General features: G+C 34.1%; 1 protein-coding gene and 1 pseudogene across 1 annotated transcript; one reads left to right on the top strand and one right to left on the bottom strand.

Annotated features, from left to right (window-relative positions):
- The first annotated feature begins 1980 nt into the window (after positions 1-1980).
- LOC114175111 lies at positions 1981-3594 on the top strand (annotated as a pseudogene).
- Positions 3595-11873: 8279 nt separating this feature from the next.
- LOC114175110 (CBL-interacting serine/threonine-protein kinase 23-like) lies at positions 11874-14947 on the bottom strand. Its single transcript, XM_028059868.1, has 15 exons — positions 14744-14947; positions 14585-14647; positions 14410-14481; positions 14210-14317; positions 14001-14081; positions 13867-13920; positions 13631-13756; positions 13404-13493; positions 13231-13302; positions 12987-13100; positions 12540-12656; positions 12367-12423; positions 12214-12288; positions 11998-12073; positions 11874-11899 (listed from the first exon to the last, which is right to left on the bottom strand). The coding sequence occupies exons 1-15, from the start codon at positions 14945-14947 to the stop codon at positions 11874-11876; spliced, it is 1335 nt and encodes a 444-aa protein (XP_027915669.1).
- Between the last annotated feature and the right edge of the window lie 1009 nt (positions 14948-15956).

Here is a 15956-nt window from a genome sequence, read left to right as displayed (position 1 = left end):
AGTGTGTACCCTTATGGCTGCTACTGCAATATTTATTTATATATGAAACCAATAAATTATAAAATAATGTTAAATCTTAACAACTTTCAAAAAATATTTTTATATATATGAAACCTTTGAAAAAATTGCAAAAACCAAAGTCTTTGTTCTTTTGTACTTCCCCACCAAGAGTGGATTTTTGTTCAAGGTTTTTCTATTTTTTCTATTTTATATATTTAGTCAATTTAATAAAATAATATATAATAAAATTAATTATATTTAATTAATAATTTTTTATGACATAATAATATTTAATAATTATAAGTAATATATATTTCATGATTTATAAAAAAAATATAAAAGATTAAAACTATTATAAATTAAGTTTCATATATCATAATATTGTAGATTTATGAGCAATATTACAACATATATACAATACAATTAACAATAATAATTTATAAAAATTTAAAATTATATCAATGTAAAATCAATAAAAATATTTAAAGTTTAAAACTTATAATTAATAATTATTAATATTTAATTTAAATTTTTAATATTATTAAAAGTGTTATAAAAAGAATTTCAAATTCTGACCTTGCTACAGTGTTATATGGGCTAAAAATCATCTGGAATCTTTTGATTTATATTTTGTAAACTAGAACAAAGAATTAAACGTTTAAAATAAATAGATAATTAATTATTTTAAAAAGAATAAAAAAATTTATTGTGATATTACTTTTGGGTTATTCAGTAATAAAGTAAATAACATTGTAAATTGAATTAAATTAAAAATAAAACAAGTAATAATGAATTTTGGTTTTATAATTAAGTATAGAATAAACATTATTATTGTTATTAATTTTATTTTTTTCTTCTTGTTCACAATTTGATTATTTTTAATTAGGTATTTGCATGGTAATAAATACATTGTTTTTGATAAATTATATAAATAAAAATTATAATATATATATATATATATATATATATATATATATATATATATATATATATATATATATATATATATATATATATATATATATATATCACAATAATAACTAATTATGACAAAAGATTTAAAAGAATACTAAGTGTTTTATGATTGGTAAGAATTCAAGTAATTATGAAATAACTTATATTGTACTAACAAAGAATTAAATTATTAACTATCAATGTAGTTAAGAAATTAAAATCTAAAATGTAAATATATATATATATATATATATATATATATTTATAATTACTAAACATAATTAGTTTGAAATATTTATTTAACATATAATTTATTTGATAAAATATGTTTAAAGAATTAACATAATAAAATTTATATTAAGTGGGAGATTTAAACATTTATATAATTGAAAATTGATTTAAATATTTATAAATGTCAGTTAAATGTGGATCTTCTTTTGTTGTGTTAGTCAAAAGGGTACTATCTCCTCAACCATAGATCATTTCACTGTGTTTTTCTATGCAAACTTAATTATAGTTTAACTAGATAATTTAATCTTATTCCATATTCTTCTCATTGCATGCAAGCACGTAAATTTAACTTTTGATCATTTGTGCATGTCGGAATTAGTTTTGTTTTTTTCTTAATTGTATATGATTTTTTGGTCTATGATAAACTTTCCATCTCTCATTTGTCTAATGATGTTCATTCAGTTATTACTAACTGCCAGCACCTCTCCTTTTAGGCTTTCTCGCCTTCCTGGTTTTGGAGTGTATATATATTTACGCTCTCTCCCTCTATCAGCATATACATACTTTTCATTCCCGCTTCTGTTTTTCCCTTTTACATCTTCTTGTAATCTCTTTCATTAATATAACAATACAAAGTTTCTTTTCTGTTTCTCTAATACAAACTCTGTTATGGTATCATTAGCCAGCAGATCCTTTTAAACCTTTTTTTTCTTGATCCTTTCTTGTTTTTCCTTCTTGCCTCTCCTCATGGCTGACGCATCCCAAGATCAATAAGCCCAATCACCACACAGTTACATGTATCTGCACCCCAATGAGAATCCCGCCACTGCCTTAGTTTCTCATGTTCTTGATGTTTCCAATTACCATTCTTGGAGTCGCAGTATGCTCACTGCACTCAACGCCAAAGACAAGATAGAGTTTATTCTTGGAACCGCTATTCAGCCTAACAAAACTGATTCTTCTTTTGCATCTTGGTACCGTTGTAATAGCATGGTTGTGTCATGGCTCGTCCATTCAATTTCTCCTTTCATTCGATAGAGTATTCTATGGATGGACCTCGCCTCTGCCATTTGGTCTGATCTGCACAATCGTTTTTCCCAAAGCGATCGTTCCTGAATCTCGGATCTCCAAATGCAAGTCAATACTCTTCATCAAGGGGATCTTTGTGTTTTTGATTATTTCACCAAACTCAGAATTTTGTGGGATGAATTAGAAAGTTTCCGACCTGACCCTATATGCACCTGCAAATCCAAGTGTTCTTGCCCTCTTTCTTCCATCTTGAATCAAAGAAAGCTTGAAGATCAATCGATGCAGTTCCTCTACGGTCTTAACGATCAATTCACCAACATCAAGTCTCACATGCTTCTTTTGGATCCAATGCCCGCTGTCACCAAATTTTTTTCTTCCGTTCTACAACAAGAACGCCAACTTGCTGCTGCTCATCCTTCTCTTAGCAATCATGACACCTTTGCACCATCTTCGGGCAACTCCAATTCTTCTTCCACTCACGTTCTTGCTGCTTCATCTACTCCAGCCTACACCTTTTGTCACAAATCTGGACACACAGAAGACGTTTATTATCGCAAGCATGGATTTCCTAGTCAAGACAAAAAAAATAGTAAACCTCAATCAATATGTAAACTATGCACCTTTTGCAACAAATCTGGTCACACTATTGAAGTTTGCTTCAAGAAGCATGGTTACCCTCCTGGATACATGTTTCCCAATGGTCGTCAGCCTCACATCAACAACGTCTCCACCCAAGACGATGCCCCAACTGCGATAGATCAATCTGATAAAGATCATATTCGTTTAACACCACAACAGTACCATATTTTAGCAGACCTATTCAAGAATGCTTCCAACACCAATATTGTTGTTCACGCTAACCAAATTGGTGCTGCTACCTCTACCCAATCTAATACTGGTAATATTCCTTCAAAACCTCACCCTCTCCATTCCAGTCACACTTGGATTGTTGATTCTGGCGCCACATATCACATTTGTGTTTCCCTGCACTATTTCTCTTCTTTCAAAGGAATCACACCTGTTATTATTAGTCTTCCAAATGGTAGTTCGGTCCATGCTCATTACAGTGGCACTGTTACTTTCTCTGAAAAATTTCAACTTTATAATGTCTTATATGTTCCTTCCTTTTGTTTTAATCTCATATCTGTTTCCAAACTACTTTCTTCTTTTCATCATACCCTCACATTTACCTCTTCTGGCTGTGATATACATGATCTAACAACCAACGAGAGGATTGGTTCAGTTAACCTTCACGACGGCCTATATCTTCTTCGCTCACAAGATTTTCTCCATAATTCCTCTTTCTGTTCTGCCACCATTCCCTCTTCTTGGCATTCTCGCTTAGGCCATCCATCCAATGACAGATTGACTTTATATTAGGACTGACAAAAACTATGTGTGTGATGCTTGCCACAAGGCTAAACATAAGAAACTCCCCTTTCCCCTTAGTTCTTCTCGTAGCTCTCATGCTTTTGAACTTATTCACATGGATATATGGGGTCCTTGCACTATTTCTATGAATGGTTTCAAATATTTTTTGACTATCGTGGATGATTACTCTCGTTATACATGGGTCATATTATTGCCTGATAAAACATCTGTCCGCAAGCATATCATTGACTTTGTCACTAAAATTGAAACACACTTCCACACTGTCATTAAAAATATCCGCATTGATAATGGCCCTGAATTCTTAATGCATGATTTCTACTCTACAAAAGGCATCACTCACCAAACCACATGCACCTATACACCTGAACAAAATGGCATTGTTGAACGCAAACACCAACACATCCTCAATACTACTCGTGCTCTCCTTTTTCATGCTCATCTACCTTCCCTTTTTTGGTGCTTTGCTGTTAAGCATGTTGTTTTTCTTATTAATTGCTTACCCACCCCTCTATTAAACAATGATTCCCCTTATGAACACTTGTATGGTTTCTTATGTGATCTTTCTCACTTACGCGTTTTTGGTTGCCTTTGCTTTGCTCACACCCCTGCTGTACATCGGACAAAGTTTGACTCACGAGCTGTCTCAGGCGTATTCCTCGGCTTTAAGCCTCACACCAAAGGGTACTTATTTCTTAACCTTCACAATCACAAAATTGATGTAACACGTCATGTTTTCTTTTATGAATCACACTTTCCCTATCAACACATTTCTTCATCTTCTTCTCTTTCTTTACCTGTTCCCACCAATTACTCCAATGACTATCACCCTTTTGATACTATTGTTGTCACCAACATTCCCGCACCTATTTCTACAATATCTGACGCCACCGCTACTGCTGAACTTCCTGATCCTTCTGCCCAATCCACTACCGAGGTAATTGATGTGTCCCCCACTTATACTGATGATGCTACATCTCTCCACGATAATGTTGACTTTGATAATATATCTCCTACACCGCTTCGCCGCTCCACACGCCCCAGAAAGGTCCCATCTTACCTTCATGATTTTCAAACTAATACCCTCACCCGATATCCTATTTCTAACTATGTTAATTATGCCAAACTGTCCCCCTCTTTTCAACATGTTGTTTTCTCAATCAATTCTGTTCCCGAACCTCGCACTTATGCCCAAGCCTGTAAGGACCCTCGTTGGCTCAAAGCCATGGCTGATGAACTCGAAGCTTTGCAAACCAACAACACTTGGACCATTACCACCCTTCCCCCAGGCAAATCTGTTATTGGATGTCGTTGGGTCTATAAAGTTAAGCATAAATCTGATGGGTCAATTGAACGTTTCAAAGCCAGACTAGTGGCTAAGGGATTCAATCAACTTGAAGGACTCAACTTCACGGATACATTCGCTCCTGTCGCCAAACTCACTACACTTCGTTTTCTTCTTGCCTTCGCCACCTCTCAGAATTGACTTCTTAAACAGCTCGATGTGAACAATGCTTTTCTCCACGACGATCTCCATGAAGAAGTTTTTATGAAACTCCCCCTGGCTTTCCATCCTCTCAACCTAATCACGTCTGCAAACTTCAACGCTCTCTTTACGGCCTCAAACAAGCTGACCGACAATGGTATGCTAAACTCTTTCAGTTCTTAACTTCACATAACTATGTTTGTTCCTCTGCTGATCATTCTCTCTTTATTAATTATACTAATCCTTCCATTACCATTCTCCTTGTGTACGTCGATGATATTCTTCTCACGGGAAACAATGCTGCCGAGATTAATCCCATTGCGGACCTTCTACATGCTGCCTTTCGTATCAAAAACTTAGGCGACCTCACATATTTTCTTGGTTTTGAAGTTGCCCGCAATAGCACTGGACTTCATCTCAGCTAGCGCAAATACACCTTAGATCTTCTTCACGACACTGACATGCTGGATTCCTCCCCTGCCACTACTCCTATGGCTCAAACATCCCGTCTCCAACACACTGGCCAACTTCTTGATCCAGACGAGGCTTCATCGTACAGACGGCTCATAGGTCGTCTCATATACCTTACAAACACGCGACCTGACATTTCCCTCTCTGTCAATAATTTAAGCCAATTCGTTGCTGCTCCAACTCTTTTTCACAAGCAAGTCGCCTTTCGTGTCCTTCGATATCTCAAAAACTCCCCTGGAAATGGTCTATTTTTCTCGATCAACACACCCATTGAACTCAAGGCCTATAGTGACTCTGATTGGGCAACCTGCCCAGACACACACAAATCTATTACCGGATTCTCCATTTACCTTGGTCAATCGCTTATTTCTTGGAAATCAAAAAAAGGGCAAACCATATCACGAAGCTCCTCTGAAGTTGAATACCGTGCTTTAGCCTCCACAACTTGCGAAATTCAGTGGCTCATATATCTTCTTCAAGACCTTCATGCCTCGTTTTCCTTACCTGCTTTGTTATACTGTGATAACCAATCAGCCATTCAAATAGCCTCCAACCAGGCCTACCATGAACGCACAAAACATATAGAAATAGATTGTCACCTCATCCGTGAAAAAGTAGCCAGTGGTATAATCAAACTCATCCCCATTCCTTCCGCTCAACAAGCAGCAGACATTTTTACCAACTGTTACCCTTGCCCTCCTTCACCCAACACTTCTCCAAGCTGGGAATCCAGAATATCTATTCCCAGCTTGAGGGGGGTTGATAAACTCTCCATCTCTCCTTTGCCTGATGTTGTTCATTCAGTTATTATTAACTGCCAGCACCTCTCCTTTTAGGCTTTCTCGCCTTCTTGGTTTTGGAGTGTATATATATTTACGCTCTCTCCCTCTATCAGCATATACATACTTTTCATTCCCGCTTCTGTTTTTCCCTTTTACATCTTCTAGTAATCTCTTTCATTAATATAGCAATACAAAGTTTCTTTTCTATTTCTCTAGTACAAACTCTGTTAGTCTAACCAAATCTTAGTATCTGATTCCAATTACTTGTTTATTGTATTTAGATTCTAGAACTTTGGAGATGATATAAAATAGTTAATTAGAAAACAATTATGTTGGATGATGTTGCTTATGAGTTACAATATTTGTAAATAAGGTTGCAACAATTTTGACTTCCACAATGGTGACTTGTTGGGGTAAGTCCTCTAAAATAAATTATTTCTTTATTGGAATGGATGGGGTTAGTGTTGGTGAAAGAATTTGCATTAGGTGGATTTAGAAGTTGTTATAATTTATTGCATAAATCTACAAATTAGCATATAACTCAATGATAATATAAAAAAGGAAATTGAAACTAAGAAGTAATCATTTGTGATAAATGAATATATGCTAATATCTAAGTTGCATCATACATAACTAGACGATCATATGTGAACTTAAGTTGGTGTTAATACAATTTCAATGTTAGTGTGATGAGGAAGACTCAAAGTATAACCTTCTCTTTCATTCAAATTAATGAAAGTGCAATTGTATGCCTTTCTAAACATATTACTAGAAGAACATTAGAAATGGACACTGTATTTGGCCATTTTTAAAAAAATAGCAGTGAAATAAGAATTCAAATAATTCTTAGTATTTGTTATACAAAATTGTTCCATTTGAATTTGAATATTGACTTAGTTGACAAACATGTGATTTTCTTTGTATAAGGTAGAAGATGAGTTTGATGTAATGGTTTCAATTTAGCAAGTGGTTCAATCTGTATATGAATTAAATGGTAGAGTGACATTAAAACATAACATGTGGGTTGTTAAAGCAATTATGGAGACTATCTAAATTGTAATGGATGCAATGAATTTAAGTTTATATTAAACAAACCCAGTGGATTAAAACTTATAATAAACAAGGTAGTGTTAAGAAAAATATTGATGATGTGGTGACATTTTTAAAATTTGGTATCAATTGTTGAAGGGTGTATATAAAAGAAAAGCAAATTATGATTATAGTATAATTGTTTATGATAAAATAGGACTATTTATACCGTTATTGCTTTACTTGATGCGTTAAAAATTGGTTTGGAAGTTGTGATTATGAAAATATCACACTTTTAACATTAAAGAGTTTGTAAATTAATATAAGAATTCATGTCACCAATGGTAGTAGTTAAGTCAAATATGTCATGAGTATTTGTGAAACAAACTGTCAATTTTATCAGTTGTATTCTTTTCTGTAGTATGCTACTATATAAGCACCTCATTTTCTTGAATATACGTATATATCCCTTTCTCGTGTGCCCTCCCTATGTTCTTTTAGTTGACAATGGTATTAGGAGCACGATTCTGATAGAACCTGTGAAGAGTTGCATGGGTGAGTACTTGTCATCCGTAAAGTTTTCTTGAACAGTGTTCTAGAGAGAGAAGAGTGATTCTTTGAGGAGAAAATTGGTTTTCTTGCTCAATCAAGAAAATCCATAAAAGAATCTCAAGTAGAGTGGTATTGTCAAGTGAATCTACGAAAAAATGGCTAGAATGAGGAGTATTATACAGGGGGATTTGCCAGTATTTGACGACAAGATGTTTGATGAATGGAAGATCAAGATGTTTGTAGTCTTTGGATTTCAAGATGTTGCAAAAATCATCCAAGACAGTGTAGGTCAGCTAATAAGCAGCAAGGCATCTGAGGAAGAAAAGAAGCACTTCAAGCAACAACAGAAGTTAGACAACAATGCACGATTCTTATCATATCAATGTATAAGCTCCAACATCTTTAACAAGATTTAAAAGGAAACTACTACCAGAGAAGTGTGGGAGATCTTGATAAAGACTTACGGGGATGGAGAGAAACACAAAAAAGTAAAGTTGCAAGCACTAAGAAAGAGGTATGGGGAAAGGCAGCTCTGACGGCCTCTTATGTTCTTAATTGATCACCTATGAAGAGGCTTAGAAGGATTACACCAGAAGAAGCTTGGAGTGGGGTAAAACTCAATGTTGCACCTTTGAGAGTCTTCAGGTTTCTATGCTTTAAGAACATACCTGACTAGCAAAGGAGCAAGTTGGATGATAAGGGGAAATTGGTTTCCACTCAACAAGAGGTTACAAGATGTTGGATCCTGAAACAAGCTAAGTGCATATCAACAAAGATGAGGTGGTTGATGAAACCTCTGCCTATATCTCATAACAAGATCACAATAATAAGATTTCTTAGTCCACAATCGTGATAGAGGAAGAGAGTACCAATGTGGTCCTTGTTGACCAAGACGTTCATGTGAGGAGGTCATCAAGAACAATCTAGAAACCATCACATTTATGTGATTATGAGGTGATGCATGATGTTGATATAACAGTCAATGGTAACTTGGTACATTTTGCCTTAATTGTAGAGTTTGAACATGTGAGCTTTGATAAGGCTGCAACATATAACAGTTGGTGGAAAGCTATGAAGGAAGAGATAACATCAATTGAAAGGAATTAGACTTGGGAATTGGTTGATCTTCTATCTGGGAAGAAACCTATTGATTTGACATGGGTTTATAAGGTGAAAATGAATCCAAAAGGGGATATAATGAGATATAAAGTCAAACTGGTTGTGAAGGTTTTCTGCAGAAATGAGGGGTTGATTATGGGGAAGCTTTCTCACCAGTAGCAAGGATAGAGACGGTGTGAGTCGTGGTGTCACTAGTTGTGTTCTTCAAGCAACCTATGCACTAGTTGAATGTCAAAGTATCATTTCTGAATGATTTTCTGAGGAAGATGTATACTTGAGACAACCAGTAGGCTTTGTCGTGAAAGGATAGGAGGAGAAAGTCTATAAGCTGAAGAAAGCCTTATATGGTTTGAAACAAGCTCCTATAGCTTGGAACCAAAGGATATATCAGTTCCTTAGACTCATTAGGATCAAAAGGTGCAATTCAGAACATGGAATAAATAAGAAGTCTACTTGGTGATTCTGAAGCAAACAAGGTGATTGTGTGCTTATATGTCATGATCTGTTGGTGACTGGAGGCAACAACGAAGAAATCACTCAATTCAAGCTTCAAATGCTAAATGAGTTTTAAATGAGTGATCTAGGCGACTTCAACTATTTCCTTGGTATTGAGTTTACTAAGACAAAGCATGGTATTGTAATGCATCAAACCAAGTACACACTAGACCTACTGAAACGATTTTGAATGGAGTAGAGTAATCCTGTAATTACACCTGCAGAGGCCAAACTGAAATTGGAACCAACAACTGATGAGGAATCTATTAACGCAACAAATTACAGGGGGATGGTCGGTAGTTTGAGGTACTTGCGGAATTCTAGACTAGAATTGAGTTTTAATATTGTTTTAATAAGTAGATACATGCAAGATCCAAGGGAGTCACACATGTATGTTGTCAAAAGGACTCTAAGGTACCTATAAAGGACAATGAGTTGTGGGATTCTGTTTCCCAACGAAAAATCATATTCAAAATTAGAATTGGTTGAATATTCTGATTCATATTGGTCTGGTGATAAGAGTGGTAGGAAGAGCACTGCAGGATATATCTTCTTTCTTGGAGGAGCTCTAATCTCATGGAACTCAACTAAGGAGCCAATAGTGGTTTTGTTTTCATGTGAAATTGAGTATATTGTAGCTTTAGAAGCCTATTGTCAAGTAGTATGGCTAGAAACAATGCTAAAAGAATTGAAAGTGGAGCTTTAAAGCAAAGCTAGGTTGTTGGTGGATAACAAATCTGCAATTGATTTGGCAAAGCATCCTGCATCGCATGGGAGGAGTAAGCATATTGAGACAAGATTTCATTTCATATGTGATCAAGTATGTAGTGGAAAACTCAATATTAAACACTGCACATCTGAGTTGCAGTTGGCAGACTTGTTTACAAAAGCCTTTAGAACAAAAAGGTTTCGTTGGTTAAGAGATACAATTGGCATAGTTAATGTCAAAGATAATTTGACTTAAGGAGGAATGTTAGTAATTAAGTCAAATATGTCAAGAATATTTTTTGTGTAGCAAATTGTTAGTTTTATCAGTTGTATTCTTTTATGTAGTGTGCTGCTATATAAGCACCTCATTTTCTTGTTTTAAGTGGTTTTATTGAATATACGTCCAATATATCACTTTGTTGTGTGCCCTCCCTATGTTCTTTTAGTTAACAACCAAGAGGTTAATAATGTTAAAATGTTTTTTATTTATAAATTGAAATTTGTTATGAATATGGTATTATATAACTTAGGAAGTCTAATTGTAATTATGATGGGAAAAATATTGAAATAAGAAGTAATAATTTTTTAACACTTAAATAAATATTTTATTGATTAGATAATTCTTAATATGGAATTCAATTAATTTAAAGTAACAAAAATTCAAAAGATCAATTTTACTAAGTTATGTTTAAGGCTTGGTAGACGTTTGTGTATGCAAGAGCAACCTTTTGCAAGTAATATTGTGGATCTTTTTATAATTATCCCTTTATAAACATATTTCATGTGACTATTATGAACTTGAGTATGTTTTTATGTTTTCTAGCGATGCACCATTGGTCGACAACATAAATATTGTGATTATGTTTGGGCCTCACTGAAACAGTTTCGAAACTCTGAAGTAAAATTTTGATAATTTATGTTATTTTAATCTATATAAATAAGCTGATAAAACTTTTATATTTATACATTTGAATAATCATATTAATAATATGATTTATGCTATTTATTGTTTCTAATAAACTTTAGTCATGTTACACAAAGAAATGTTATATGTAATAAAATAAAATATTATTATATTTTGATTTGATAAATATTTGAATTAAGAATATTAAAAAAATATCGGATATAGATAAAGTAAAAGAGTGCATGAAATTTAATGAGATGTTTATAATTATTTATTGTTGTTTTAGGAGTTTTTTTCTTGTATTGCCTAAGATAGTTCTCACGAAGGTGTTTTTCGCAACAATGTATATAAAAAAATTGTCTAATATATATTAAAATAATCATGAATTCCATAATCACGATTTGAGTAAAAATAAAAGTATTATTTCCCGGTATCAACCAAACCACAATTTATTCATTTTAAAGGATCAAACCCTGATTTGCTTATTATGATTCAAATATACACTTTGTAATCAAAATCACGATTCAAGTAACAGTAAAAAGGAAACAAAAATATTACTTGAAACATCAACATGATTTGTTAGTTACGATTCGACCCAAAAATAGGAAGTTCGCAAGAAAGCTAAATCAAAAAAGTAAGAATCCTTTAACCGTATAAAACGAAAAATATGTCCAGAAGAAGGTAAACATCAGAGTAACGTGAATCAAATTATGTGAGAAATGTATTATCTTGCAGTTGATGTACTTGCACCTGCACATAAACAATAGAGTAACGTGAGAAATGTCTAAAAATGTTTAACTCAATCTATTTTGTACACTTAAATGTGTAGAGAACTACGTAGTTAATACCATCTTCTCTTTCTGAGTTGGCAGATTTCTCTACCCAAATGATATCACGCATCCCAGCAGATAGATCTCTGTAGAACTGCAAACATTAAAAGTTCATTCCGCTAAGTTAGTGAACAAGAAAAATAAATTTTGTTATTGTAAGAAAAATACAAAAGGATGGGACCAAAAATTTTAAAATAAAACATATCCTTGAAAATTGAAGTTTATAGAAATTACCTCATGAAAGTCAAGAGTATTTCCTCCATCCCTTCGAACCTCAACCTTGAAAAAGGAAGGGTTCACCTTAGAGATCTGAAAAACAGAACTTAGAAAAACCATTGAAAAAGTAATAAACTTAAATCTTGAAATCTTGAACTAAAAAACACGTACCTTAGTGACTATTGATAGATGACCTTTGTGTTCATCCTTTTCCCCTTCAATCTTCAACTGAAATGCGTAATAAGAAATATTATCAGAAATAGAAATTAGATAGCAAGTTATTAACGTTAGTGGTTGCAATTATTTAGAAATTGAAATGCACGAGTTAAAGAAAAATTTCTTACCTTGTACTTTCTCTTCTTAACATTAAAACCCATAGAAGCTATAGTACGTTCAATTCCTGAAATTATCTCATTTGCGGAGCATTTGGATACGAAACTTGTTTCCTTTTTACCAAGTACCTAGGTGTCAAAAAACTCAAGTTTTCTTAGAAAATGGACCAAGTAAAAATTCAGAATTATCAAATTAGAGACAAGTTTTGTGTATTCTTAGTTCTTAATTAGTAACACTAATAAACAGAACCTTATCATAATATAGTCAAACCTCAGAACAAAAGCTTGCATAAGAGTTCTTTTTCTTTTTCATGTGAATGACTCGAAAGAAAATCTGATGAATTATTACACGGGGATTGATTAAACTAAATATGTTAAGTATATAATGTTTCTTAATCTAATGACAAGGAATATCAACAGGAAAATTGGATATCTAACTAAATTTAAGGTTTTGTATACCTTGTTCAGAAGATTTCCTACATGATCGAAGCCCAGAGAGACACGCATTTTCTGAAATGCATTCTTGGGAACAGGTTCTACAGGTTCTGCAGGTTCTGCAGGCCCCTGTGAATTCTGTTCATAAAAATAATGTACATTAACATGAAGATAGACACATAAGCTCTGCTGAGTAATACTCAATCAATATTAAAGCTAATTAGAAGGTTTTAGAGTTACTACAGACACTACTGAAACTAACACTTACTTCATCAGAATTCGGGGATTGAGGCCCATTCTTGAACCATTCATCTTCCAATATTTCCTTAATTGCAATCCGCTGTTCCATGCCATAAGAAAGAGGTGATGTAATAACATTTTAATTTCATGAGATAATGGCTCAATCAAATTAACCATGGGTGGAACATGTCAAGTACTTACTGTAGCTGGATTGGGATCAAGGATTCTCTCAATTAGGCTCTTTACACTTGGAGAAAAAAATGAAGGACATGTGATATCAGCCTTAAACATCTGTAAATTTAAAAACAGGCAGAGTTCAATTATTTGAGAAATGATTACATAAATCACCATGTTCATGAATAAAACATAAATGTGGTGTGCTAACAAACAATACAAGAATAGCATCACAAACATTAAGTGAGAGTCACCTCTAGACATAAAGTGGCAATGTCTTTACATTTGAAGGGTAAATATCCAGCCAATAGAACAAAAAGAATAACACCACATGACCAGATGTCAGACTTTGCATCCTCATAGCCGATGTTCATTTTCACCTATATATATACGTATGATAAGAGAGATTATGTATATATAGTGATATTATTACAAAAATATGAGAGTGAGAGAAAGAGATTGAATTTGAAGTTTCAGATACAAAATACACCTCTGGGGCGGTATATTGTGGCTCACCACGTGCTGTGTGAAGCAACCCATCTGGCTAAAAATAACAATAGGGTAAAATCAATTAGCATGTCAACATAAATGTTTTGAAAATTTATTCACCAATAACTGACTCACTCCAACTTGTTGCGACAGCATATTCATGCCAAAGTCCAATATTTTAAGCACTCCATCAGCATCCACCAACAGATTCTCTGGCTGTAATACACAGAATTGATAAAAGATATGTAGAAAATTAATATCAATCAGTTAACTAGCTTTCTCTCTTTCTCTCTTAGAAAAAAAATGAAAGAAACAACATATTATTGTCATAACACCTCACTCACCTTTAAGTTTTTATGGGAAACACCTTTACTGTGACAGTAATCCACAGCATGTATAAGCTGCTGAAAATATGTTCTTGCTTCGGGCTCTGTCATTCTCCCGGAGTTTGTCTGGTTCAGGAAAACAGCACCAAAAAAAGTTACAATCTTTACAGAGGATTCTGATCCCAAATGAGAAGGCGAAAAGAAAAAAAGAGTCTTACAACTTTATCAAACAGTTCCCCACCAGTTACATGTTCCGTTACAATAAAGAAATGTGTTTTGGTATATATCTCCTACACCAAGATAAACGCATGCATGTATATAAGTCACTTGCAATGGGAAATTCGAAGATGAAGAAATAATTAAGTTATGCAACACACGGTTGTTCCATCTAACCTCAATGACATGCACCACATTAGGGTGTCTAACCATTTTCATTATTAACAAGTTTCGCTCCAACTGCAAAACGTTGAGCAGCATGAAATATGAGGTAAGAATGCATGGTATAGAAGAGTGGAACAAGGTAAAGATGAATGAATATGAAAGGAAAAGAACCTTGCGCAGCTCGTTCTTGGGTTGGTTGGCGAGAATCGTGTACTTGCCGAAAACTTTTATGGCCACATTGTCTCCGGTGTCAAGGCAACGTGCAAGCTTCACGGTGGAGAAGTTTCCTTTGCCCAGAGTCTGACCCAGTTCATAATTTCCGATACGGGAATTGGTGTTGCTGCTGGTGCTGGTGCTACCCTCTGAGTGCTCCATATTCTTCTACTTTCTTTTGCTGCTATATATATCAAGACCGTGGCTCTTGTTCTTGCAACCTTCGTTTTTTCTTCCTTTATCGAACCTTGGAAGGAAGAAACAGGCTCAGGCAAATTTGCAGATCAAGAATTATAATAATATTTGGCTCGGGAATCTTCTTGGTGGAAGAAGCAGCATGCGGCGGAAAAGTTCTTGGTTGGAAGAAAGTGGCTTTGGGAAGACTTTGAAGAGGGGAGAAAACCCAGTTTGAAGGCTACCGGAGGTTTGCACACTCTATATATAGTACTGGTTGAAGGAAGTGGTGTTTTACTTTCGTTATCATTATTTTTCTAAACATTGATAGATTTTGTACTTCACAGTCTGCAGACATTTTTTGTGGGTTGGAATCCCTTGATGACTTTCCCACCCAAGTTGCCACTGATATAGGTGAGTTACCTTTGCTTTCAAGAATGACCTTGGGTTTCTTCTGTTGTCATTGGAAAAATAACAAATTGGTTATTTTATTGAATAATATTGATCATGGTTATATTGGTATCAGGAAATTGTGGGCTTGAATCCTGACTGTCCAGTTGAGAATGTCTTTGATTATGAATCTATGAATTCTGGCATAGATCCAGCTTGACTGATATTTTGCATGCTGATGTTACAAGGGAAAAACAAGTAAATATTAGTTCACTTCTTTCTTCTTCCATTTATCTGATTTGTGAATGTGATTGTATTTATTTAATATTTCTTGTCATTTAGCATTCTCTCATATCAGGATGCTAATAAGAGAAAGAGGGATGGTTCAACATCACATCCTCCAAAGAAGAACAGAAGATCTTGTATTGGCGGTGAGGAGGATAAAGGTGGTAGAACCTTGAGGCAACTGGGAAAACAAGCTGCTCACAAACCTGCAAACAGCTCGTTGAATGAGGATGTTGAAGATAATAATGACCTTGACCTACTGTTCCATTTGTTTTCCTGTATATGTAGAAAAAAGAGGCAATGACTTCTAATATGTCTTCCA

Source organism: Vigna unguiculata, chromosome 3 (genome assembly GCF_004118075.2).
Source record: "Vigna unguiculata cultivar IT97K-499-35 chromosome 3, ASM411807v1, whole genome shotgun sequence".
NCBI lineage: Eukaryota > Viridiplantae > Streptophyta > Magnoliopsida > Fabales > Fabaceae > Vigna > Vigna unguiculata.
Note: the sequence above shows the minus strand (reverse complement) of the source record. Positions and strands in the feature narration are given on the sequence as shown.